The sequence below is a fragment of the Saimiri boliviensis genome, chromosome 15 (assembly GCF_048565385.1).
Source record: "Saimiri boliviensis isolate mSaiBol1 chromosome 15, mSaiBol1.pri, whole genome shotgun sequence".
Taxonomy (NCBI): domain Eukaryota; kingdom Metazoa; phylum Chordata; class Mammalia; order Primates; family Cebidae; genus Saimiri; species Saimiri boliviensis.
The window spans coordinates 6,001,990-6,028,742 of NC_133463.1; the positions used below are offsets into that span (position 1 = coordinate 6,001,990).

The 26,753-nt window shown below is 39.1% G+C and overlaps 2 protein-coding genes across 6 annotated transcripts in view; both read right to left on the bottom strand.

Moving 5' to 3' along the window:
• Positions 1-19,966, bottom strand: part of PXDNL (peroxidasin like) — a 379,412-nt gene extending 359,446 nt beyond the window's left edge. The window contains exon 1 of the mRNA XM_039464797.2: positions 10,712-19,966. Coding sequence (XP_039320731.2) covers positions 10,712-10,875 — 164 coding nt within the window. The 5' untranslated portion in view covers positions 10,876-19,966. The remainder of the gene's footprint in view (positions 1-10,711) is intronic.
• The window catches only part of PCMTD1 (protein-L-isoaspartate (D-aspartate) O-methyltransferase domain containing 1), a 157,115-nt gene that overhangs the window by 51,844 nt on the left and 78,518 nt on the right, over positions 1-26,753 (bottom strand). For 4 of the 5 annotated variants that reach the window (XM_010351602.3, XM_074386648.1, XM_010351604.3 and 1 more), the window contains one exon: positions 20,063-23,212. The exons of the other annotated variant lie outside the window; for it this stretch is intronic. In XM_010351602.3, coding sequence (XP_010349904.1) covers positions 22,845-23,212 — 368 coding nt within the window. In that variant the 3' untranslated portion in view covers positions 20,063-22,844. Of the gene's footprint in view, positions 1-20,062; positions 23,213-26,753 lie in introns of those variants that run through there. 5 annotated transcript variants of the gene reach the window in all.

The following is a 26,753-nucleotide window of genomic DNA, read 5'->3' on the forward strand; positions in this document are numbered from 1 at the left end:
TGAGGCCAGCATCATCCTGATACCAAAACCAGGCACAGATACAACAAAATAGAAAACTTCAGGTAAATATCCTTGATAAATATCAGTGTGAAAATCCTCAATAAAATACTGGCAAACTGAATCCAGCAGCACATTAAAAAGCCTATCCACCACGATGAAGTTGGCTTCATCCCCAGGATGCAAAGCTGGTCAACATATGCAAATTAGTAAATATAATTTATCACATGAGCAGAACCAAAATTAGTAGATATATTTAGTAAATTAGTAAATGTAATTTATGACATAAGTACAACTAAAGACAAAAACCACATGATTATCTCAATAAACACAGTAAAGGCCTTTGATAAAATTCAACACTTTAATAAAATTCATGGTAAAAACTCTCAACAAACTTGGTATTGATGGAACATACCTGAAAATAATAAGAGCCATTTATGACAAACCCACAGCCAATATCATACTGAATGGGCAAAAGCTGGAACCATTCCCCTCAAAAAGCTGGAAACATTCCCCTCAAAAACTGGCACAAGACAAGCTGTCCTCTCTTACCACTCCCATTCAACACAATATTGGACATTCTAGCCAGGGCAATCAGGCAAGAGAAATAAATAAAGGGTATCCAAATAGGAAGAGAGGAAGTCAAAATGTCTCTATTTGCAAATGACATAATCCTATATCTAGAAAGCCCCATTGTTTAAGCCCAAAAGCTTATTAAACTGATAAGCAACTTCAGCAAAGTCTCAAGATACAAAGTCAAGTGCAAAAATCACAAGCATTCCTATAAACTAATAATAGACAAGCAGAAAGCCAAATCATGAATGAACTCCCATTCATAATTGTTAAAAAGAGAATCAAATACCTAGAAATACAACTTACAACAAAGGTGAAGGACCTCTTCAAGGAGAACTATAGGCCACTGCTCTAGGAAATAAGAGACGACACAAATGAAAAAACATTCCATGTTCATGGATACGAAGAATCAATATGAAAATGGTCACACCACCCAAAGTAATTTATAGATTCAATGCTATTCCCATTAAACTACCACTAACATTCTTCACAGAGTTATAAAAAAGCTACTTTAAAATTCATATGGAACCAAAAAAGAGTCCATATAGCAAAGACAATCCTAAGCAAAAAGAACAAAGCAGGAGGCATCATGTTACCTGACTTCAAACTACACTACAAGTCTACAGTAATCAAAACAGCATGCTACTAGTACCAAAACAGATACATAGACCAATGGAACAGAATAGAGATGTCAGAATTAAGACCACACATCTACAGACATTTGATCTTCAACAAACCTGACAGAAACAAGCAATGGGGAAAGGATTTCTTATGGCTGGGTAAGCCATAAGTAGAGAAAATTGAAACTGGACACGTTTCTTATACATTATACAAAAATTAACTCAAGAGGGATTAAAGACTTAAATGTAAAACCTAAAGCCAAAAAATAAGCCCTAGAAGGAAACTTAGGCAATACCAGTCAGGACACAGGCACAGGCAAAGATTTCATGATGAAAACATCAAAAGCAATTGCAACAAAGGCAAAAATTGACAAATGGAATCTAATTAAAGAGCTTCTTCACAGCAAAAGAAACTATCATCAGAGTGAGCAGACAACATACAGAATGGGAGAAAATTTTTGCAATCTATTCAACTGACAAAGGTCTAATATCCAAAATCTGCAAGGAACTTAAACAAATTTACGAGAAAAAAAAGAAACCCATTAAAAGGTGAACAAAGGACATGAACAGACACTTCTCAAAAGAAGACATTTATTCAATCAACAAACATGAAAAAAGGCACAACATCACTGAGAAATGCAAATCAAAACCACAGTGAGATACCATCTGACGCAACTCAGAGTGGCAATTCTTAAAAAGTCAAGAAACAACAGATGCGGGCAAGGCTGTGGAGGAAATAGGAACCTTTTTACACTGTTGGTGGGAATGTAAATTAGTTCAATGGTTGTGGAAGACAGTGTGGTGATTCCTCAAAGACCTAGAACCCGAAATACCATTTGACCCAGCAATCCCATTACTAGGCATATACCCAAAGGAATATAAATCATTCTATTATAAAGATACATGCACATGTATCTTCACTGCAGTGCTATTCACAATAGCTGACACATGGGATCAACCCAAATACCCATCAGTGATAGAATGGATAAAGAAAATGTGGTACATATATACCACGGAATACTACGCAGCCATAAAAAGGAAGATCATTTCCTTTGCAGGGACATGGATGGAGCTTGAAGCCATTTTCCTCAACAAACTAATACAGGAACAAAAAACTGAACGCCGTTTGTACTCACTTCTAAGTGGAGCTGAACAATGAGAACACATGGACACGAGGGGAAAAATTATCCTGTTTCTCCTGATGCTCTCCCTCCACGGCTCACTCCCACACTGGAGCCCCTGGGGGTGAGGCAGGGAGGGAGAACATCAGGATAAACAGCTAATGCATGTGGGGTTTAATATCTAGGTGATGGGTTGACAGGTGCAGCAGACCACCATGGCCCATGTTTACCTGTGTAACAAGCCTGCAAGTCGTGCACATGTGTCCTGAAACTTTAAATTTAGAAAAAGAACGTCTTCCTAAGCAAATGTGAAGTATAAGAAAATAAAATGGCCAGGCACAGTGGCTCACACCTATAATCCCAGCACTTTGGGAGGCTGAGGTGGGTGGATCACGAGGTCAAGAGATCGAGACCATCCTGGTCAACAAGGTGAAACCCCGTCTCTACTAAAAATACAAAAATCAGCTGGGCATGGTGGCGCGTGCCTGTAATCCCAGCTACTCAGGAGGCTGAGGCAGGAGAATTGCCTGAACCCAGGAGGCGGAGGTTTCCGCGAGCCGAGATCGTGCCATTGCACTCCAGCCTGGGTAACAACAGTGAAACTCCATCTCAAAAATAATAATAATAATAATAATAAAATAAAATTATTATAACCAACATCAGGAAGTGTAAAAGTATAATAATTGATTGTTGTCTTGGGAGGGCGCCATGACAGCTGTCTAGGATTCCCATGCAAACAGAGTTATAATCCCTACTTGGTGGCTGCTTTTAGCTGACTTGGAATATTTTAAAAATAAATTCTCAACACTGCAACAGCTTTTCAACTATGCTTGCCTTTAAAGTCGGCCAAAATATAGACCATGGCAAAATCAGCATCTCTCACAGGGCAAAGTGACCCAGGAAGGGCACGGCTCCAGGTAAGGAGCCATTCTCATCTAGGTATGAAGAAGAAACCATTTTACTGTGCACCCAAATCTGGTTTAAAGCAAGGGTGCCACTTAGAGAGACGGGGATCTCTGCAAGCTTCTCCCTACCCATGTCCACCCTTCACAGCATCACGGGATTAAGCGTCACATCAGCACTCAAATATTTCTCATGTCTGCTTGTCAGAATAATTAGCCTCGAATTCTCTTTTGTCCCTTACCTCATTTGTCCTAGAAATTTTGTCTTTGGAATCGACTTTCCTCTCTGAACAGGCACATGCCACAAGCCCTTTCTGTGAGAGTGGTCATCAACACAGGCGAGGCAGTAGGTGAGGCCGACAACTAAAATCGTTTCCGTCCAGGCACCCCCCGTTAAACACAGAGTGGTCCACAGCACACTTACGACGGAGGGCCTGCCCCATGTCAGACTTTCAAACTGGCAGTATCTTCAGCACCCTCAAGTTTCGCTGGGCCAATTGGCTCATTTCTGCATGCAAGATATTTTATGTTAATATTCCAACATAAAATATTTGTGCGCGCAACGTTATTTTGTGTTCCTATTCCAATGAAAATATTTTATTCCTGCATGCAACGTATTTTATGTTAATATTTCCGTGTAAAATATTTTATGTTGGTCTATTTTATGTCGTCTAGCTTCTCTGTTCTCTGTCCAGAAGAAACTCAGTCCGTCAGAAAGGCCAGTTAATAATGCGAATTCCACATGGCATGTTCCCTGATTCGGATAAGCCAGGAAAGGTGTTTCAGGCAGCCTGGGAGTAACGAGGAGAAGGGAGGCTTCCCCGAGTTGAGCTCTGAGCTGCTTCTGCCGAACAAGCAGGAGCAGACTCTGTGCGGGAAAACGACCGTGAAATGCATTCCTGGCAGGAAGAACAGTGTGCACAAAGCCCATTTGGCTTCCTGCATGTCTAGACTTTCAGCTGCACCTTCATAGAACACAATCCACTTATGTGCTAATTGTATTGCTTCTGGACTGGCAGGCACTGATTTAATAAGCTGATTTGGTTAGTCCATTTAGTTTGATAAAACGGATAGCTTTCATTGGGATCTTAGCTGAACTGGTAAGTTGTTGGGAAATCTACCTTTGGGGGACCTCTAGGTTTGTTTGAAACCATGCATGTAGGCAGCTGCTTCTTTCACTTATTCCTGGGGCTCTCACTCCAGGCTACATGAGTAGATGAATCTTAAGATCTGTGTCCTTACTCTTGGAAATCATTCGCACAAAATATCATGCACATGTATCACAGCATATGTAACCGTTAGCACTCTGTAGCATTTGTGGTTAAATAAGGGCTTTTAGTTCTGATGGGGTTTTTTTTCTTTAAATAAAGAAGTTAGTAGACAGGAATTCTTAAAAATTATTTTCAGCTGGAGTCACATTCAAGGTTTTATTTTCTGTTTTCAAATGCATGCATATCACAGAATTGCAGTTACTGGTTTTTGGTGTTTTTACTACTCTGATGAAGAATCACTGGAGAAGACCAATAAATTATGTAAATTAATCAGAAGGAGCAGCAGAACAAGATGGATTTTAACAAAATTCTGAGCTTCTTCACTTTACTGTCTAAAGCAAGCACGTCCAACCCACGACCCACAGGTCACATGTGGTCCAGAACTCAAGCCTATGGGGCCTTTTCCCATTCTTCCCTCTGGGAAATCTCATTTCTTCTTTTCAACCTAATTAATGCACACCCTTAGCCCAATGACTTTCAGAGCCACACGTCTTGCCTCGATCTCCCTCCTGAGCTTATATATTTCTGAGCCCCCACCCTTTCCACCAGAATGCCCCGGTAAAATGCAATGAAACTCAATATTATGTATGAACCCCGAATATCGAAGACAGGTTTCGGTTAATTTAGAAAGTTTATTTTGCCAAGGTTGAGGGCATTCGCGTGGCACTGCCTCAGGAGGTCCTGACAACATGACAGAGCCCAGTTTGGTTCCGCACATTTTAGGGAGACGTGAGACGTCAGTCGGTGTATGTAACATGAACACTGGTCTGGAAAGTTGGGGCAACTTGCAGTGGGAAGGGGGCTTCCAGGTTGTCACAGGTAGGTCGGAGACAAATGGTTACATTCTTTTGAGTTTCTGATTAGCCACTCTGAAGGAGGCAATCAAGTATGCATTTATCTCAGTGAGCAGCAGGGTGACTTTGAATAGAATGGGAGGCAGGTTGGCCCTAAGCAGTTCCCACCTTGACCTTTCCCTTTAACTTAGTGATTTGGGGGCCCCAGAATTGATTTTGCTTTCACACTCTCAATGATTCAAAATTTTTTCTCCTCTTTTTCAGGCATTTCACTGCCTAGGTTGCCCATCTTGTTGACAAACGAGGACATTCACCATTCCCTTTTACTCTATAAATGCAAAAGCAGAACTGGTCCTTCTAGCACCAGACTTGGGCTGTCATTCAACTTTTCCCCTGTGCAGTGGCTCTCCGGCTAGCGCGGGGACCACAGCTTTGCTGCCTCTGGTTGCAGCTACTCCCCGCAAAGCTATTATTCCATCACACATTCCTTCACTTCATTTATAGACTCTACAGGAGGGCTGAAACGCAGCGCTTAGTGTAGGAAGCACTGTGCTAATAATTTCATCAGCATATGCCATCGAAGTACAGGCTGTTGGAGGATATCCGAGCTCCGCTGACCTTCTAAAGCAATTTTCCTGTCCATGCATTTCTTGAAGGATGACTCCCACGTCTCCAGGGTACATTACAGCTCAGCCAGCGGTGTGACAGCTGCTGCCTTCACTTCTCTACCTCCTCAAGCGGTCCCCTCCTCACTGACCCCACACCCGGTCTCCCGCTTCAGCTCCATCCACGCTCACCTGGTCTTCCTTCTGAAAAGCCTCCTCCAGCCCCTCTCCACAGGACCACACTGACCTGAGTCACGAGGGCAGCGACAGCCCACTTTTGGTTTCATTTTTCTCCCGGACAGGTCAGCCACTGGGGGAAGTCGGAATGTGGACACGGTTCACCTGAGTCCCACTGTGCTTTCCCTCAACAATGGCAGGTGGGGGAAGGTCCAAGGAGTTCAGGCCTGTTCATTACTGCTAAGGGGTCATTCAAAGCCGGCCAGTTACGTCGGTTACATACAAGCTACAAACGATTTGTAACAAAGATCAAAGTAACCCCTATTAAGTTGTTATATAGCTATAAAAATATATAACTAACCTATAACAACTTATATATGATTAAATTACAAAATTTTATATGTAACTTAAATTATAAAATTTTATATATAAATTATAAAATTATATGTATATAATTTTGCTGCCTCAGATTGCAGCTCATTATGTATGTAATATATATTATATGATATATATTATATATGATATATATATTATTATATTATATATAATATATTATATTATATATGATATATATAATATATATAATATATTATATATAATATAATATACTATATATATTATTATATATCATATATAATATATATCATATAATATATACAATATGATATATATTATATTATATATATTAATAAATATAAAATTATATATATTATATACATATAAAATAAATGAAAATTGGAAAAAGCTGAAGGAATTCTGTTTTCTTCTTGAATAAGGTGAAATTTTTATCAGCTGGACACATTTTTTTCATGACTGAGCTTAAGACGTTTTCCAATTCCTCACCCCCACCTCTTCCCCCCAAGCTTTTGTATTATTTGAACAGCAAAGAAAGCTTTCTACATACAGAAAAATGCCTTTAAATTAAATTTAATATTTAGAATTTCACATCATACATACTTTTGTATTTATGACTTTTGGGAAAATCCTCAATCATTAAAACAGTTTAAGCCCTAAGCTTAAACTTTTTCTAATATAATCAAGGGGGTTTTCAGGGCATGTTCAATTTGCAGTCACTGAGTCCACATGAGAATTCTCAGGGTGGTCCCAAGTTCAAGAATCTTTTCGGTTATTACAGTAAAACATCCTATTTCTTAACCAGTAACTGGGGAAAATCAGGAAAGTACAACCTAATGACTCTGGGAGAGAATGGAGTCAATCACGTTCAACAAACCATGCTTCTGATAACTGAACAGGCTCCCTAAAGATGCTGAGGTCACTGCTGGACATTTTTTTGTTTGCAAATTTGAATTCTGAAAGATTTGTTTTACTAAAATCCACAGCAGGAAGAGTGAGATTTTCTCAATGGCAGCAGGTTATTTGGTAAATGATACTAGTTTAGAAACACACTGATATCTTTATAGGTGGGATGAAATTGAACTTTAAGAGGAACAGTTTTGCATTTTTCCAAGCTTAAAACCCTGATCGACTACAACCGATCTTTAAAATAATAAAGTTTTCTTATCTACAATTTGGGAAAGTATTTTCTGCATTCAGGTTAAAATTTTGAAACCATGTAAAAATGGGGAAAAAAAGGAAATTTTAACAATACTACTAATTAGCATTTACCAAGCATGTTGGCCATTTGCAGAGCTAAATATTTATCCCATTATTTCCACGTTATAGTGACAATACACACACATAAGGGTGGTTTAACAAAAACTACTGGTTCTGCCACTAGGGAGGAATTCAGCCAGCTTCCATTTGCCTTAGTTTTCAAAAACTAAATTGGCTTTTTCTTTTTCAGAGTTGTTATTGTCATCTTTCATGATACTGCTTACATAAAATGCAACCCGACATCAAGGATGTTTAGCCCCAGAGGAGCAGAGGACCAGTTCTCACAGGCTTTGCACACACTTCTCAGCTTTTATACCATTTCCCTAGTAGAAGTCACACACTGAAGGTCCTGGGCAAAAAGCAGCCTACAAATAGGCATGGTTGAGCTTGTATATTTTTACCTTTCCATTTCTAAAGACATAATTAGCTGCTAATATGGAAAAGCTAGAGAAGGTCACTTTTGGCTTCCACGTTTTTGTGAAACTACGGCCCAAATTCCCAGAGGCCATCCACCAGCTAAGTAGCTGGCTGCTCCATTAGCAAGAGCTATCTTTGCCCTCATTACCATCCCCACACAATCCAAGCTTGAGGCTAGTTGCTGTCCATCATTCTACTCACACAGTAGTTTGTCTTTCATCTACCCCACTTCCCTCAAATGACTTACTGCCAGGTTCCTGGAGACATTTAAGCTTGTAATTCCTGTCCTTAATTGCAAACAGGATACTAACAGCGAAAACTTCCTTAGTGTTTACTGGTGCTAGACAATTTCCTAGGTACTTAAAATGGATTAACTCATTTAATCTTCAAAATAACCAAAAAGGTGAACACGGCGTTAGTCTGTTCTCACACACTGCAATAAAGAAATGTCTGAAACTGGGTAATTTATAAAGAAAAGAGATTTAACGGGCACACGGTTCTGCAGGCTGTACAGGAAGCACAGCAACTTCTGCTGTGCTTCTGGGGAGGCCTCAGGAAACTTGCAATCATTGCAGAAGGTAAAGGGGGCGTGAGAACTTCACAGGGCCAGAGAAAGAGGAAAAGAAAGGCAGGGGGAGCCGCAAACTTTCAAACAACCAGATCTCATGATAACTCACTCTTGCCATGACATCACCGAGGGGGCTGGTGTTAAACCACCCCCACGATCCCATCACCTCCCACCAGGTCTCACCTCCAACATTGGCGGTTACAATTCAACATGAGATTTGGGTGGGGACACAGAGCCAAACTCTGGCAAACACTGTTAGCATCTCCATTTTTATAGATTAGGAAACAAGACCAAGAAGTTGAGAACGTCTCCAAGGCAACACACATTTTGTCAGTGGTGGCACGAGACTCCCAGACAGGGATCTGGTCAGGAGCCTGAGAAAGCAACCATTAAGCTTTCTTTTTAAACAGTGGAAGGCTCTGCACAATATTGACGTCCTTTCATTTCTGCTCATTACATTTAGAGCTATGTGTCTAATGGGGGCTAATCTCTTCTTTGAAACACCTAGGAAACAAAATTTAGGTCGAGTTGGACCTTAGGTAGTTCCAAAACACTTGATTAGACAAGCAGCCCCTTCTCTAAGGCTTTGCTGCTATCTAACAAAAACTCTCATTTCAAAAGGACAAACTGGTTCTGAGTCTGAAGGCACCTGTAGAGCTGTGCTGTCCACATAGCAATAAGCAGTGGTCCCAAGTTCAAGAATCCTTTGAGTTATTACAGTAAGGCTTATTTTGATATGTGAATGCATATAAAATTAATGAAATGCTTTACAGAACTGAAAATCTACGGATTATATATGTCATTTTCTATGGGAATACCATCAAATTGGACTTCTTATTACCAAGTCCTCATTTCGTGATTATGACGGACAAACGTGTGGCATTGATCCTTTTAAACACTTATATCTCAAAATTGCAGGAATTTGAACCTATTTCCCTCTGTCCACGAATTGACTTGAAACACTGCAAGCAGATATAGGTGAAATGCCAGATACAGGTGAAGGGGAGGAAGGCAGCAAATCACGTTGCCATGTGTGTATCTACACAACAATCTTGCATGTTCTTCCCATGTACCTCAAAACCTAAAATGCAGTAAAAAAAAAAAGAAACACTGCAAGCAGTTCTGCCCCCCATGAACGTGACGCAACGCACAAAACATTTCTTAGAGAGCAGGAAACCTCTTCAGTCTGCATCTTTCAGCATTTTTCCTTTTCTTCTGTTTTTTAATTTTTAATATTTTTGAATTTGTTCCTTTTTGCCTTTCAAAATAGACCCTGGAAACAGACCCTTCTCTTCTTTTGTGGTGATTTGCCCTTCCAATTATCTAATTATGATTTAATCTAAATAAATTAAAATATTTGAGTTTATGATCTCAATAGTAAAGATGCGAAGGTAGCATTTGAACTCAGCCCCCTTTGGCTTCCAAATTCTGGTTTCCCCTTCTATCCCATAATGCCTCCTCGATGCCGATTAGTCTAAGTGGCTGCTCTGCAAGGCTTTTAAGCATTCAAGAACTCTGCTGGACCATTTGAGGGTCCGTTCTGGGGACAGACAGTGCTTCAAGTGCTGAGGACTCAGGACTTCACCCTCCCAGGAGGGACCCACGGTACAAAGCCTTACAATTAGACAGCACATGATCGATTGAAACCACACTGTAAAGTTAAACTAGTTCCTTCCAAAATGGGACAGACACGTGCTGACCAATTAAGAGACCCAAAGATTTGGGAGTAGAGGAGGAAAAGGAGTGAATTGAGAAAGTATGCAGGAACATGACGGAAGGAAGAATGAAGATGAGAATACTCAACGGCAGGTTCTGGAAGATGCTGGAAGAGAACTGAACCCAAAACACATATATTTATGTCAACTCATCATCGCTCATATTTTCTCGTCTAACAGAGCAGAGCCATGACATTTGTTTGAAACGTGAAAAGCCTCTTCTAAGTACACAAGCGGGGAGAGCATTAGGAATCGTACATTGAAAGAACACGGCGACCCAGCAGAGAAGCAACGAAGCGTGTGGAACAGGGTTTCCGGGAGATCCGTGTGAACTTACAGGACTGTGGTCTGCTGTGGCACCTGAGGAATGTGGTCCAGCATCAAGTGCATGCAGCGGACGGTGCTCTTCAAGCAAAGGCACCGGCTGGGGCAGGGCAAGCCTGGCAGGCACCACCCGGCCAGGAGAAAGAGAGTGGTCCAGCAGGGCAGCCTGGGCTCCATCGCTGCCTTCGCTGCTGGCCACGCTAAGAGGCAGCCGGAGGGACAGCAGCAGCAGCAGCAGCCGCGGTGGGGGTGACGGTGGCTGCTCGGCTGAGCCAAGTCTGGGGAAGCGGCTCCCAGGCAGAGGACACCCCTCTGGCCAATCCAGGAGGAGGGATATCACATTACAGGGCTGAGGGCACGAGCTGCTCTGGGAAGCACTGGACTCCCAGAGGCGAGGACGAGAGGCTTGTCAGTGCCAAAGCCTCTTTCTAAACCGCCTGTGTTTTAGGCAGCATAACGCAAACAAACTTTTCCAAAGTTGCTTCCACTGCACGTTTGATGAAAACTGCGGCCTCTTAGCGCCTCGCTGTCCTTCTGTAGCCCAAATACTGCACTGAAACAACGCAAAACGGCTTTTCTTCCTTTTCATCTGGTAACAGATAAAAATCCTAAAGGGCAGGCAGAGTTCTAATCAGTTCATCGAGGTGCACATATCCCTGACTCCAAACCACGCTCATAAAACATGGTTACATTTCCTTCTTTATATTCTGCTTCTGAAACCCGACACATTGCACTCACGTAAGGCTCAAAAGGGCGCCTTCTGATTTCTTCCTTTAATATTCAACATTTAAGTCTATATGCTCAAACCCACGAACGCACACACTTCCTTGCAGAGGAGACAACCGACGGACAAGGCCAGGGGTGTGTGTGCGAAGTCAAACAGGGACGAGCGCCCGCGGGCCGCGCCGGCAGCAGTGGGCCCCCGGCTGCGGTCCTTCCATCAGCGCTTTGAAGCGGCCACGTTTCCCCGAAGGGAGCGGCCCCCTTTGGGGACATGTGTGAAAATTCAATAAATACGCTTTGTAGTACAACATCCACCTTCTGGTCATTCTGTACACAGGTATTTTTAAACAGATTTTTGGCTTTACCTTTCAGGACTAACATTTTCAAACAAAATTTTTTAAAAATATTTAAAAGTAATAGGAAAACAAATGAACACTGGCCCCAGGTGAGCAGACTAGCAGAGCAATCTCAGGAGGAAAACGAGCTCGTCCTTCTCACGGCAGTGATTGTCCAGGCGCTTTACGTTCTACTGTAGGTGAATGCTGCCCTCTTGTGGCAAAGTGTTCGCATTTAAATATGCGATTTGGGGGATTAAAATGTAAAAAGATCGAAACAACTAATCTCCATGAACGAGAATGACTAATTTTAAACTTTATGTTTGGTATTGTTCACAGGACTTTTATTGTCCAAGTATACCAATAAAGCCAAAAAAAGTAAATGCATTCCTTTCGATCCCTTTCAATAATTACTGTGCTCTTGACAGTGCCTGGGATTTGGAGGACGTAGACAGGACCCGCAGGTCTGTGCCTTGTTGGCAGTTCAAAACATACAATATAAAAAACATAGATAAAATATATAAAATATAAAAATAACTTGCATTCATAAAGCAGACTTTAAAAGGGTAGGGGCTTAGAAACATGTAACCTCAGGAGGGAGATAAAAGCAAGATATGCAATTCTAAATGTCATTGGGCTAAGGGTGGACATTAATTAGGTCGAAAGAAAGAAATCCTGCAAGCTTTCGTGCCTGGCTTTCAGTTCAAATTATTTTTAAAATATTGCATTCTTAAATCATTTTTTTGTTTGTTTTATTTTGAGATGGAGTCTTGCTCTATCAACAGGCTGGAGTTCAGTGGCACAGTCTCAGCTCACTGCAACCTCTGCCTCCCGGGTTCAAGCGATTCTCTTGCCTCAACCTCCCAAGTAGCTGGAGCATGCAACAACATGCCTGGCTAATTTTTTTTGTATTTTAGGAGAGATGGGGTTTCACCATGTTGGCCAGGAGGGTCTCAATCTCCTGACCTCGTGATCTGCCCACCTTGGCCTCCCAAAGTGCTGGGATTACAGGAATGACCCACCTGCACCCAGCCTATAAAACATTTTTTTTTTCCAGAAAAAAAAAAAAATACAAAAAGCTTTCCACTTTGGAAACCTAAATTTACATTGAATGAAAACAAAAAGAAAATCTACTGATTACCAACGGTCAGTACAGGACTAAGAACTGCAAGGCATGACCTGCTCGTGACCACAAGTCCTTTTGGACAGCGCCCTAGGACAACTCTCCAGCTGAAAACAACTACACAGGCTAGATTAAAGTACTTTTAAGACTGTATAAGCCGGGCGCGGTGGCTCAAGCCTGTAATCCCAGCACTTTGGGAGGCCGAGACAGGTGGATCACGAGGTCGAGAGATCGAGACCATCCTGGTCAACATGGTGAAACCCCGTCTCTACTAAAAGTGCAAAAAATTAGCTGGGCGTGGTGGCGTGTGCCTGTAATCCCAGCTACTCAGGAGGCTGAGGCAGGAGAATTGCCTGAACCCAGGAGGCGGAGGTTGCGGTGAGCCGAGATCGCGCCATTGCACTCCAGCCTGGGTAACAAGAGCGAAACTCCGTCTCAAAAAAAAAAAAAAGATTGTATAAATGCATCGCTGTACTGGTACTGAGAAAATCAGTAAGACATACACAAGAGTTGAAAAAAAATGAAGTGAATATGAGAAACCAGCAAGGTGGGTAAAAACGAAGGCCGGTGCAGCTTGAGACTGTCTGCTCAACCGTGTGAAAAGAACTGCAGGAACTGGAATAGCAGGGATACAGGAAAAAGAAAAGTCCTTTCTTAGAAGAGAGTTTTATTTCCAAAGTCTCCTGTATAAAGCCACTGCCATATCTTACACATTGATGAACTAGAAACAATTCTGCCCTCTGCCTCCCCTTCCACCCACCCACCTACACAACCCAGAAGACACAAAGAAAATGACCTATTTAAAAGCTTGCTATGGGGAGGCAGCTAACAAATCTTCCTGGAGGTGTGGTAACTCCAAGGCAGATTTCACATGGATTTTGGGGCCACTCTGCTCAGATGGTACAAAAATCCTTAAGTGGAGCATTTAAAAAGGTCGTGAGCTGGCAGTGCTCCTGGCAAAAACATCCTGGGGTCTCTAATAATCCCACAGATAAAGGTCGACAATACAAGCTCAGTCAAAATCCACAAAATACAAAAGAAACAGTGCTATGAAAGCTAATCAAACCTTACAAGCATGAGCCCAGTTTAAGGGGTTCAAATACTTGAATCCAACATAGAGTAAATTGGCATTATGTTTACAGAGTTGAACATATTAATCAGAGTAGAAAACTATAAAAACAAGCAGGCAGACTTGAAAATACAAAACAGGAAATTAAAATATAACAAACATTAAAATTCAACATAAAGATTTAACAACAGATTTAAAGCAACCAAAGAGAAGATTCACGATAGGAAGATATTATTCAAGGAAATCTAGATTTTGATGCTGAGCAACACAAAGCTGAGATAATATTTGTACGAAAAAATATGGCCAAGAATTTCTAGAACTGATGAAAGAGACAAACTCACAAAGCTACAAGACCAGGAAGAATAAACGAAAAGAAATTCATACCCAGGCACATTATATGAAACTACAGAAAATCAACAGTGCCAAGACAAGAATATTAACGATGTCAAGATAAAAATCTTTAAAGCCGATCAAAATAAAACACAGATGACCTTCAGAGAAATTACTGTCAGTTGACTTAATAGGTACAATGAAAGCCAGAATGCAAAGAAATAACAACTCTTGTGTTTTAGAGAAAATATTATTAATGGACTTTTTAAAGAACAAAGTCAAAATAAAAAATTTTCAGACAGAAAAAAATAAAGAGTTAGCTACAGGCTTTCACTAAAAAAAAATTTGAAATGATGTTCTTTAGGCAAAAGGAAATTGAGATGGTCCAAAATGAAGAAGGAATAATGAGTAAAAAACAAGTGTAAATGGGAATAAAACTAATTAAGCGTTGGCTAGATACAGAACAGCTACGGTGTACCACAGGGGCTTAAAATTCTATAATTCAGGCACAAGAGACTAGCATATAATTTCAAGGTAATGACTCCAGAGTCTATTGAAGTGCCTTGTGTAAGATTTATTGCCAAGGTAAAATGAGGAAACTGAGGCAAGTATGAGAAAATGAGAAGCTAATTTATTCAGCTCCCGGGTGAGGTTCTGTGGTCCAGGAAGGGGCTAAAGAAGTTGCACCTGGCTGTTTAGGTCATGGGGTTTTATGGGGAGGGAAGGCGATTCATTGGCTATTGGGGAAACAAAGCAAAAGCACTTTATTGGCTGTTAGGAAGCAGGAAGTACCTGAAACTAGTTGCCATTGGTAGGTGGGCGGGACTTTGGATAAGTGGGCCTTGATTGGCTGTTGGGGAAACAAAGTGAAGGCAATTTTATTGGCTATTAAGAAGCAGGAAATGCCTGGAGCTAGTGGTTATGGGTAGGCGGGCGGGACCTTGGGTAGGTGAGCCTTGATTGACTGACTGTTGGGGAAACAAAGTGAAGGCAATCTTATTGGCTATTAAGAAGCAGGAAATGCCTGGAGCTAGTGGTTATGGGTAGGCGGGCCTTCCGGGGGCATACAGAGCAGACTGCTACCTGGCAGGGTCTGACGGGGCTTCTTTAAAAAATTTTTCTGCAGCCATTGCACTCCAGCCTGGGTAACAAGAGTGAAACTCCATCTCAAAAAAAATAAAATAAAATAAAATAAAATAAAATAAATAAATAAATAAATAAAATTTCCTGCAGGGTTTAACAGCGGGCTGGGGGTTGAATACATAATTTAGTGCTGAATATGGGCTTGGGTCTGGTATGCTGAGGCGGGTGCGGAGAAGCCCTGTGCCAAGGCCAGATAACCAGCTGGGGTGATGGCGTAGTTATCAGACGCGGAGAGAGACCGTTTAACCCTCTGCAAGGCAACTGGCCTTACACCTTGTATCACATAAGAGAAGGAGAGGGAAGTAACTAACTTTAGAAGTTTGTTAGTTAGGTGAGTGCATTAAAATGTAGAGAGTAATCAGTGACAGAGCAAAAAATATATATATTAACTTTCAAACTAGTAACAGACAAGAAATAAACAATAATCAATCCTAAAAAAATGGAGACAGAAAAACTTAATAGGTGTATAGCACAAAATATTACTCTATAGTAACCATGAAAATGAAAAGAATGCAATGCTTCAAGTACAGTTCAAAGACTGTCAGAATAACTTTTAAGAAATTCAGTTACATGTTGCTTATAAGAAACACACCTAAAACATAAGGATAAAAAAATAGGTTGAAAATAAGAATAGAAAAAGATCTACAAGGTGACTACTCACCACACAAAAACTGGGAAATGAGTATCTGACAAAATAGACTTTGAAGCAAAGAATATTACTAAACATAAAGAAGGCTCCTACCTGATGGTAAAAGTTCAAATCACCAAATGGACATAATTCACATATGATCACACCAAAATAAAGCACAAATCAAAAGAATTACAAGAGAAAAACTGACTTTCTACCATCAAAATGAGAGCTTTTGCCAAGTCTCTCTCCACAGTTGATGTGGACACACACAGAGATTTACTTAGGCTATATGGAATTTTGACAACACAATTTTAACACTTACTCAGTTGGTATTAGTAGAACACTACAATGAACATCTGCAGAACACATTTTGTGTAAACACACCAAGCTATTTTAAAATGACCATATGAAAGCAGTAAAATGAGAACTAAGGCTCCACCATCATTCTTCACAGAATTAGAAAAAAACGATTGTAAAATTCATACGGAACCAAAAAAGAGCCCACAAAGTCAAAGCAAGACTAAGCAAAAAGTACAAATCGAGAGACATCACACTACCTGATTTCAAACTGTAAGTCCATAGTCACCAAAACAGCAAGGTACTGGCATAAAAATAGGCACATAAACCAACAGAACAAATACAGAACTCAGAAATAAACTCAAAATTCTTATAGCCAACTGATCTTCCACAAAGCAAACAAAAAAATAAAGTGGGGAAAGGACACCCTTTTCACCAAACGGTGCTGGGATAATCGGCGAGCCACACACGGGAGAATGAAACTGATTCCTCATCTCTCACCTTATATAAGAGTCAACTCGAGATAGATTAAGGACTTAAATCTAAGACCTGAAACTATAAACATTCTAGAAGATAACATTGGAAAAACCCTTCTACACACTGGCATAGGCAATGATTTCATCACCAAGAACCCGAAGTAAATGCAACAAAAACAAAGATAAATATATAGGACTTAATTAAAGAGCTTTTGCATGGCAAAAGGAACAGTCAGCAGAGTAAACAGACAACCCACAGAGCTGGAGAAGAACTTCGCAATCTACACACCTGACAAATGACTAATATCCAGAATCTACAACAAACTGAAACAAATCAATAAGAAAAAAAGCAATCCCATCAAAAAGTGGGCTAAGGACATGAACAGACAACTCTCAAAAAGAAGATGTGCAAATGGCCAACAAACATGAAAAAAAATGCTCAACATCACTAGTAATCAGGGAAATGCAAATCATAACCACAATGCGATATCACCTTACTCCTGCAAGAATGGCCGTAATCAAAAAAACGGTAGATGTTGGTGTGGATGCAGTGATCAGGGAACACTTCTACACTGCAGGTGGGATGTAAAGTAGTACAGCCATTATGGAAACAGCATGGAGATTCCATAAAGAACTGAAAGTAGAAATACCATTTGATCCAGCAATGCCACTAATGGGTATCTACCCAGAGGAAAAGAAGTCATTATACGAAAAAGGTATTTGCACATGCAGCACAGTTCACAACACCAAAATCATGGAACCATCCCAAATGCCTATCCATCAATGAGTGGATAAAGAAATTGTGGTATGTATTTATGCAAGGGAATACTACTCAGTCACAGAAAGGAATGAATTAATGGCATTTGCAGCAAACTGGGTGAGATCGGAGACGATCATTCTAAGTGAAATAACTCAGGAATGGAGAACCAAACACCATGAGAACATCTATGTTCTCACTAATACGTGGGACTAAGCTATGAGGATGCAAAGGCATAAGAATGATACAATGGACTCTGGGGACTTGGGGGGAAGGCTGGGAGGGGGTAAGGGATCAAAGACTATAAATAGGGTGCAGTGTACACTGCTCAGGTGATGGGTGCACCAAAATCTCACAAAACACCACTAAAGAACTTATTCATATAACCAAATGCCACCTGTACCCCCATAACCTATGAAAAAATAAAAAAAAATTAAAATAAAGAAATAAGGGTGCTCTTGTTCATCACTATTCGTTATACTGGAGGCCACAACTGGCAAATCTGGCAAAATAAAAAATAAAACGCAGAGGAAAAAACTGTCTAAAATTTATTCAAAGATAATATGATTTACTATAAAGAAAACCTAAAAAGAATCATAAGAGATAGTATTGGATTTAATTAATGTACAGAAACCAATAAAATACAATTTTGTAAACTACATCACTGAAATAAAATATCGACAACTAGATCTGACAAAAGATATTAGACCTTAGAGCCAAATTGTACTTACCTAACTAAAAAAGGGGAACTACTATGTTCATGGGCTGGAGGACTTGAACATGTTAATCCTTGCATAAAATGATCGATACATTGAAAGTGATTCCCAAGAAACTCCCAAAGAGGAGTTTGTGTGTGTGTGTGTGTGTGTGTGTGTGTGTGCACGTGTATGTAATCTGAGAACCCAATTCTGAAACTTACATTAAAGTCTACAATCCTAAAGGTTCAAGAAACTCCAAGCATATAAAGTGAAGGGGTTTATCTTATTAAAGAATTATTGTAAATCTCCAGTAAATAAAACCGTGTAGTGTTGGCAAAGGATTGTATAAACTAATAAAACAGAAAAGAAAGCCTAGACACAAGGCAAAAATAAATGAAAACTTAACGATAAAGTTAACACTGCAGGTCAAAGAAAAAAAAAGAAATTTTCAAAAGATGGTCCTCAAACAATTGATCAATAAATTAAAAAAAGAAACGGGACCATTATTTCTCACCATACACAAAGATCAGTTCCAGCTATTATGCAGATTTAAATGTGAAAGACAAAAATCATAGAACTTCTGTAGAAAATAAAGGTTAATATTTCCATGACCTTGAGATTGAGAGTGAAGATGAATATGACAATTAAAACTGAAAATGTCAATTCATCAGAAAGACACCATAAACAGAATAAGACACCATAAACAGAATAAGAAACCATAAACTGAATAAGAAACCATAAACAGAATAAGAAACCATAAACTGAGAAAAGGTATTTGCAACACATATAATTGACAGTGGAATAATATCCAGACTACAAAAGGAAATCCCACAAAGCAATTTTTTTTAAAACCTCCCAATAAAAAATTTACAAAAGACTTGAACAGCAGTTTGCAGAAAGGAAACCTAAAATGAAGAAACACTTGAAGATAAAACTCCCTTAATAAATAACCTTCATAAGCAACAAAGTCCACTAAGAAGATATTTCACACTACCAAACAGAAAAAAATTATGTCACAGTAGGTGAAAATGTGGAATAACTGGGAAGAATTAAACATTGCTAGAAGAAACACAGAGTTACACTATTTTGGGAAGTAAATTTGCATCATCTAGGTAAAAGTGAATAGAAACGATTTCCTATGCCCAGTAATTCTACTCCTAGATGTACACCCTATGCAGACTCTCACACATGTACAGTCACAAGACATATAAAAGAATGTTCACAACTGAATTGAGGGCACAAAAAATGTCCACCAACAGTAGAATAAACTGTGAAGTGTGAGTGTAACATAACAACATACACCATGGGGCAATCCAGAAAAGTAACATGAAAAAGAGAGCTGCAGAATGCATACAGTAGGAGCCTAGCATGGATGAATTGTTTAGGGATGTAGGCATGTAATAAATTGAGAACAAAAAGGCAGATTATGATAAACACCAAATCGCTCCTCCTGAGAAGGGAGGGATTAAGATGTGGTTGGGAAGGGGCACGTAGGAGCCGGTAAAGCTATTAGTTGAACCTAATGGGTACACACACATGCACCTGCATGTACACTAAATTATTTCTTACACTTCATGAATATTTTATAAATGTCCTATGATTTTATAGAAATAAATTTTTTAAAAACTTGTATACTTTGCAGAGGTGGCAATAGTCAAAGCGCAGTGAGATGTCCAAATCGAAACAACGGTATACCATAACTGAGCATATCCATAGCTGTAGTGAGATTGTCTAAATGAAAAAAGAAGACAAACATAAAGTCAGGCCAAGGGAGAACGGTGCTTAACTATATGTAATTGTTTATTTGAAATAGTTTTCCAAGTCTTCCAATGATTTAACAAGCTTTGCTTCACTTTTATCATCTCAAACAGCTAGAAATCAACCAGTACTTTTTTGTATTTTATTTACTACTATGTATGCTATTTTAATAACATTTTTCTTTATTAATACTAGAACCAAATATAGTGACCAATAAGCAGTAGAGATTTAAATTATCTTCTTGGGTAGCTATGATGTTGACGGATTCGTGGGATTGATCTGATGCTGGATACTCTCTTAGGCCCTGTCTCTAACTCACTGTTACGTCTCAGGCAAAACATGCCATAGTTCTAGGTCTGTTTTTTCATCTGCAAAATAAACACCCAAATTAGGTGATACTTACTGTTTTACCTGACTATAAAATTCCATGCCTATATTCCCCATCATTTTCACTTACTTTTACTTCATCTTTACTTGCTACTTTTCCACCAATAAAGCATAATTTTCCATACTCAGGTAAACATAAATTCATTAAAAATAAAACACAAACCCCAAACCCAAGATATTCTTATTCTAATATATCTGCATTAATAGGTAAGGATCTCACTTTAATTTTCATTTTTTATTTCTTCTTAAAGTCAATGATAAAGTCACAACTGTAAAATGAATGCACTGAAAAACATAAAAGATACATTTCAATGACAGATATGCAATGATCATGAAAATCTACTGTACACTTTGCCAAGGGTCAAGGAATGAAAGACTATATGGAAAAGCCAATCTTCAAAAACACCCTTAACAAAAACTCTCTCCTAAATAGTAAAAGCATCATTTAAGAATTAAGTGTTTTTATACATTTCAGCAGCAGCTCCAACCAAAGAGGGGAAAAAAGCAGGGGAGATGGGACAGATGATAACTTTCCCCAGGTTTTCCAGATAAAAACTTGCCACCAGGAATTCAAGATTAAACTTCAAAAGCAACATTTAATTCAAAACAAAATGAACACTGCTAACATATGACAGTATGAAAACTCATTTTTTTTTCTGTCCTAGATACAAATGACATGGGGCATTTCTTAACAGTTTAGTAATCATCTAGGAATAACTGTAGAAATACCCTCAATTTCACCAACCCAGCCACTGGAATAAAACAAATACCTTCCATGAAACTTTCACGTAACTAAAATATCCTCTCTTACTTGGGATAATTTCATGCTTACATGATTACAAACACTTGTTTTTAGATGTTGTGGAATTCCTGGAGATGAGATTTTTGAAACAATATCTGAATCTCAGCAGAGAGATAATAATCCTTTTGTTATGCATTGATTGGGATTCCTTGACAAAATCTGAGCAACTAGTGCACTAATAATGCTGGTGGTAGTCCATGATACTCGCAAATTTTTCCCAATAAGAAATATATAATTCATGTAACACTAGTAAGTTTGTTACATTGTACAATTTCTTAACAAGGAATGGCTCTTTCCAGGCCTTACTAGGAAAACAAACAATGGGAGTTACTATCTGTTTTATCACTGATAAGCTACAATACAGCTCAAATATGAACAGTTTAACTGTGTGATATTAAGTACAAAATGAAAACCATTATGTTTTACCAAAAGAAACACACAAAAATATGGGAAGAAGTGAAATGAATATGGCATGGGTCCCAAAGACTACACTATTTTCTGAACAGGATTTTCAAAACAAAAGGTATCTACATATAATTTCTGTGAATATTTCCTATACTAGAAATATCCAAAGCAAATGTAGGCAAGCTCAGCCCTACCTTGGCAAAGATAAATATTCAGATAAACTAGAAGTTCCATCTGCTAAAGTGCATCCGCTGACCAAGTCTACCCTGGCCCTGCTACTTAACGGAGCCATCCAAAAAAGGGGCCATCACTCACACTCATTCACTCATTCTGTGTCCTATCAAGAGTCACAGATAACAATGGGTTTGCTTTTTTAAAAAAGAAAAAACAAATACTTTATACAGTGAACTACAGAAAAAACAATTCTAACCATACTTTTAAAATTCTAGAGAGTTAAGATAACCTCATTTTTTTTAAATACTGAAAATGTAAAGGGTCCATACAAAGTAAGAGTGATAGTATATATTTTCTATTTTAATAATTCACTTGCTGTGCTCTTAAAAATCTCTATGAGAGAAGCAGATATTTTACCCATGTCTTTTGGCAAGAGATTCAAAAGCAAAAGTAGCAGGGCTGTAAAATTTCATAAAATTTGTGGGATTTTTTTAAAGCTAAATTATTCAATATCTTGTATTGTTATTGCACTCATATATTGCCCAGAATAAATGTACAGCAATCCAGCAACAGTGATTGCAACAAAAGTAAGGTAAATAGATCTACAAAGCATTTGATTTCCTTATTAGATAAACAAAGTTTTCATAGAGGAAATGCAAACGACCGCAATTCAGATCAGATTATACAAGCTTAACACTTATTTAAACCTTATGTAAAATTAAATCTAACCCTCACCACTACAAATCTGTAAGGAATCAGAAAAGGATTTATAGTACACAAGTCTTAACTACTGTTGCATTCCACTTTGAAATCATTCTGAGCCAAAACATGTTTCCAAGATTTAAAGAAAAATAGATTATATAAAAGGGATTCTTTTAATCACGGAATACGTCATTTTTGTTACTGACACAAGTTATACTTTTTTGCACTATAATTTACTCTGATGAAAGAAATAATTCTCTCTTTTAGCTCCTAACAAATGCTACATTTTCAAGACTAAAGGAATTATCAGTAGACATTCTTTCTTCTTGACCTAAGTTATTTGTCTCTAAAATACGTCAAGTAAGCTTTTAAAGATTCAGGGAGGGGCAGCTTCATGATTTTTTCTCTCAGTAAATTTTGAGGTGGCTCCTCTGGCTTCATCGCTTCACTGTGATCTTTTTCTTCCTCTTCTTTGTTATCTTCTTCCATTTTTTCATCCTCCTCACTGTCTAGAGGCTGAGGAATAAGCTGATTACCCACAAACACGTAAGTATTAATTCTCTGTTTAACTCTCTTTCTTTTCCTCTTGGGTGGAGCCCTTTGAGGAATCCCCTTGGCCTGCATCTCATCATTTATGAAATTTCTAAGTGTGCGTCGAATGTAAATACGAGCCAAGTCCTGTAGATTCCTGACAGCACAGGGAGCTAAAAGCAAACATAAAACACAAGAAAGAAAACATTTAAAAAAAAAAAATTATCTATTGTTCCTTTTCTTCATGGAACAAAACGTGTTTCTTAGCATATTTTAGCAAATACAGAAAATATAAAAACAAAGGTTTCAGAGTAGTTATTATACACCAAGCACCAATGGACAGCAAAGAAATTAAAATCCACAGGGGCATGTATGTGTGTGTCTGTGTGTTGGAATTTATATGCATAAAAATTCTCTGGAAGCATAAAAATTTAGAAACAGGATGCGTGACAATGAAGTAATTAGGAGACAAGAGACTATCCTGCGTATCATTTACACTTTTTGATGTTTAAATCATATGAAAAGTATTATCTATTCATAACAATAGATGTCAGATCTCATCCCCTATACAGTTTTTGTTTGTCTTGAGACAAGGTTTCACTATAGCCTAGGCTGCAGTGTAGCAGCACAATCATGGCTTGCTGCAGCCACAATCACCCAGGCTCAGGTGACCCTCCTGCTCAGGTGACCCTCCCAAGTAGCTGGGACACAAATGCACGCCACCATGCCAGGATAATTTTTTAATTATTTGCAGAGACAGGATCTCACTATGTTGCCTAGGCTGGTCTCTTTAACTCCTAAGCTCATGTGATCTTCCTACCTCAGCCTCCCTAGATATTGAGATTACAGGTGTAAGCCATCATGCCCGGCCCCCCGTATGTTAAAATGTTCAAAAACCACCTGCTCTGCCCATCTTCCAAAATTGTTCACTAAGTTATTCAACACTCGTCCACAAATGTGTATTAACTTGACTCTGCCAGGCACTGTTAAAGAACCCATTTAGACATACCGGATGTTTCAGACTACCAAGGCTGCACTCCCTGGACTTATGCAACTTACAAGGAGTTGATAAACAAAAATCAATTATGAAGAAGAAAATTAGGGAATACAAGGAAAACAGCAATGATATGACAGAAAGTGGGGTTCTGGGGTTTGGGGGGTTTTTTTGAGACTGAGTTTCGCTCTGACACCCAGGCTGGAGTGCAGTGGCATGATCTCAGCTCGGTGCAGGCTCCACCTCCCAGTTCAAGTGATTCTCCTGCCTCAGCCTCCCGAGTAGCTGGTACTACAGGCACGTGCCACCACACCTGGCTAATTTTTTATACTTTTAGTAGAGACGGGTTTTCACCATGTTAGCCAGGATGGTCTCAATCTCCTAACGTCGTGATCCGCCCGCCTTGGCCTTCCAAAGTGCTGGGATTACAGGCGTGAGCCACCGCACCTGGCCCTGGTTACTTTCTATTAGGTGGTCATAAAGATCTCCCTGAGAAGACCATGTCCTAACTAGGATCTAGATGATATAGCAGCCATATAAATATCTTGGGGCAGAGGGAACAGCAGAGCCCTAAAAGGTAAGTGAGCTTAACATGTTCAAGGAGCTGAAGGAAGGCTAGTGTAGATGAAGTTGGGAGCATGAGATCAGCTGAAGTACTTTCGTGATCCACTTGAAACATGATCATACTCCATAGGGGGTGGCAGTATAGATGGGAGAGATGGAATGAATTTCAGGTATAATACATTTTGAAGATAGGATAGAAATGGACTTGATATAGGGGATGAGAGGGGAAAAAATAATCAAGGAAAACACCTAAGGTTTTGGCCTAAGCAACTAGGCGAGATGCTGGTTGTTAGTTACTGACATGAGAAAGACAGAGGGGAGAGCAGGTTGAGAAGAAAATTTAAAAATGTACTTAGTTTGTGTTAGATGTGAATTGTCTATTACATATTCACATTATCTCTGAAATAATTATTATTCCTTTTTTCATAGAACAGAAGAGATAATAACTATGTTATTGTAAAGATAATAATAACTGCAATTTTATACTCGTCACCATTTTCAATGATTTACAAGTAATAACTCAACGTTAGGAGACTACATACTGAATGCAGGTTTTGACTGCAGAGTGTATGCTGCCTGTCCTACCATAGCACCTAGATCATGACTCCGGAGCTGAGGGGCAAGGTCAGGGCTGGAGACGCTAATCTCATGTCATCAGCCCGTAGTAACATGCAAAGACCAAGAGCAGAGGAAAGCACCCAGGACTACACCTGAGAGAGCTCTGTAAAGGGACGGAGTAAAGAATAAATCCACCCTAAAAGTTTTAGAAATTATAAAGGAGCCAGGAAATAGAAACTGTATCAGTCTTTTCGGCTGATCTTTGCTCTTGAATCTTTCTCATCTTACTGGTATTCTCTGTCAACACTGTAATTATGTCCTTCCTTTGCCAATCCTGTGTGCTATTCCAGGGATATAGATCTTTCAATCCTAAATCATCAGAGGAATACCTGAAATTCATCAAGACCAACTGGACCCAGCATGGAAAAAGATTCAGACTTGACTTTAGTAGCTGCTAACACTCAGAAGTCCTAAAGCAGCATTCATGTGAGCTTCATTTAAAAGTTCTTTTGGATCAGGCACAATGGCGCAAGCCTGTAATTCCAGCACTTTGGGAGGCTGAGGTGAGCGGATCGCTTGAGCCCAGGACCTTGAGACCAGGCTGAGCAACATGGTGAAATACTGTCTTTACAAAAAACAGAAAAATTAGCTGGGCATGGTGGTACATGCCTGTAGTTCCAGAAACTCAGAAGGCTGAGGTGGGAGGATCATCTGAGCCCGTGGAGGTCAAGGCTGCAGTGAGCCGTGGAGTCCACTCCACTCCAGCCTGGGCAACAGAGTGAAACACTGTCTCAAAATATTTAAAAAAAAAAAAAAAAAAGTTCTTTTGAATGAAACAAAACCTTTTAGATAAGTCTCAGTCCTACTTATTCAAACATCATCCATATTGTCTATTCCTTAAGATTCTCTTGTTTCTAACACTACCAGTTATGAGATTAGAATTTAATAGATGAGACAATACTAATCCTGACTGCTATGAAAACTTTTTAAATTTAAACTTTTTTTGCAAAATTATAGTTCGTACATTTAGGCTCCATTAGTTTCCCAAAAGGTAGGCTTTATGTGGATTTTTAGGTTTTATAGAAGTCTAGGAGTCAGAAATCATTTCTGTTTGCTAACAAAGATTGAAAAGGGGATTTTATGCAGGTTGAAACATACAAAACTAATGATCTGGGGGTCTTTTATGACCTTGGAAAGCAGCAACTTCATGTAGCTCAATGTGACATAGTCCCACAATTTATGAAGTCTCTTCTGCTCCTGAACTTTAGACAATGCATCTTTCTTTTTAGAATGTTTTCTCCCCAACCCCATCAAAAAAAAAAAAAAAAAAAAAAAAAAAAAAAAAAAAAAACCCCACATGGAAAGAAATATGACTTTTAAGTGGAATAAAATTTGTAATGAATCAAGACGAAAAATTATGATTCAATTTTAGTAAGTTGTTTAATATGAGCAATTCAATTTCTATAAGACACATTCAGCAAAAAATATATATATATATATATATATATTATTTTGGGGTTTTTCTGTAGTTGTATTCTTTCATATTTTAATGCCCTGCAATTAATGGAATAATGTCCTCTCAAAAGAAAGCTATTTTG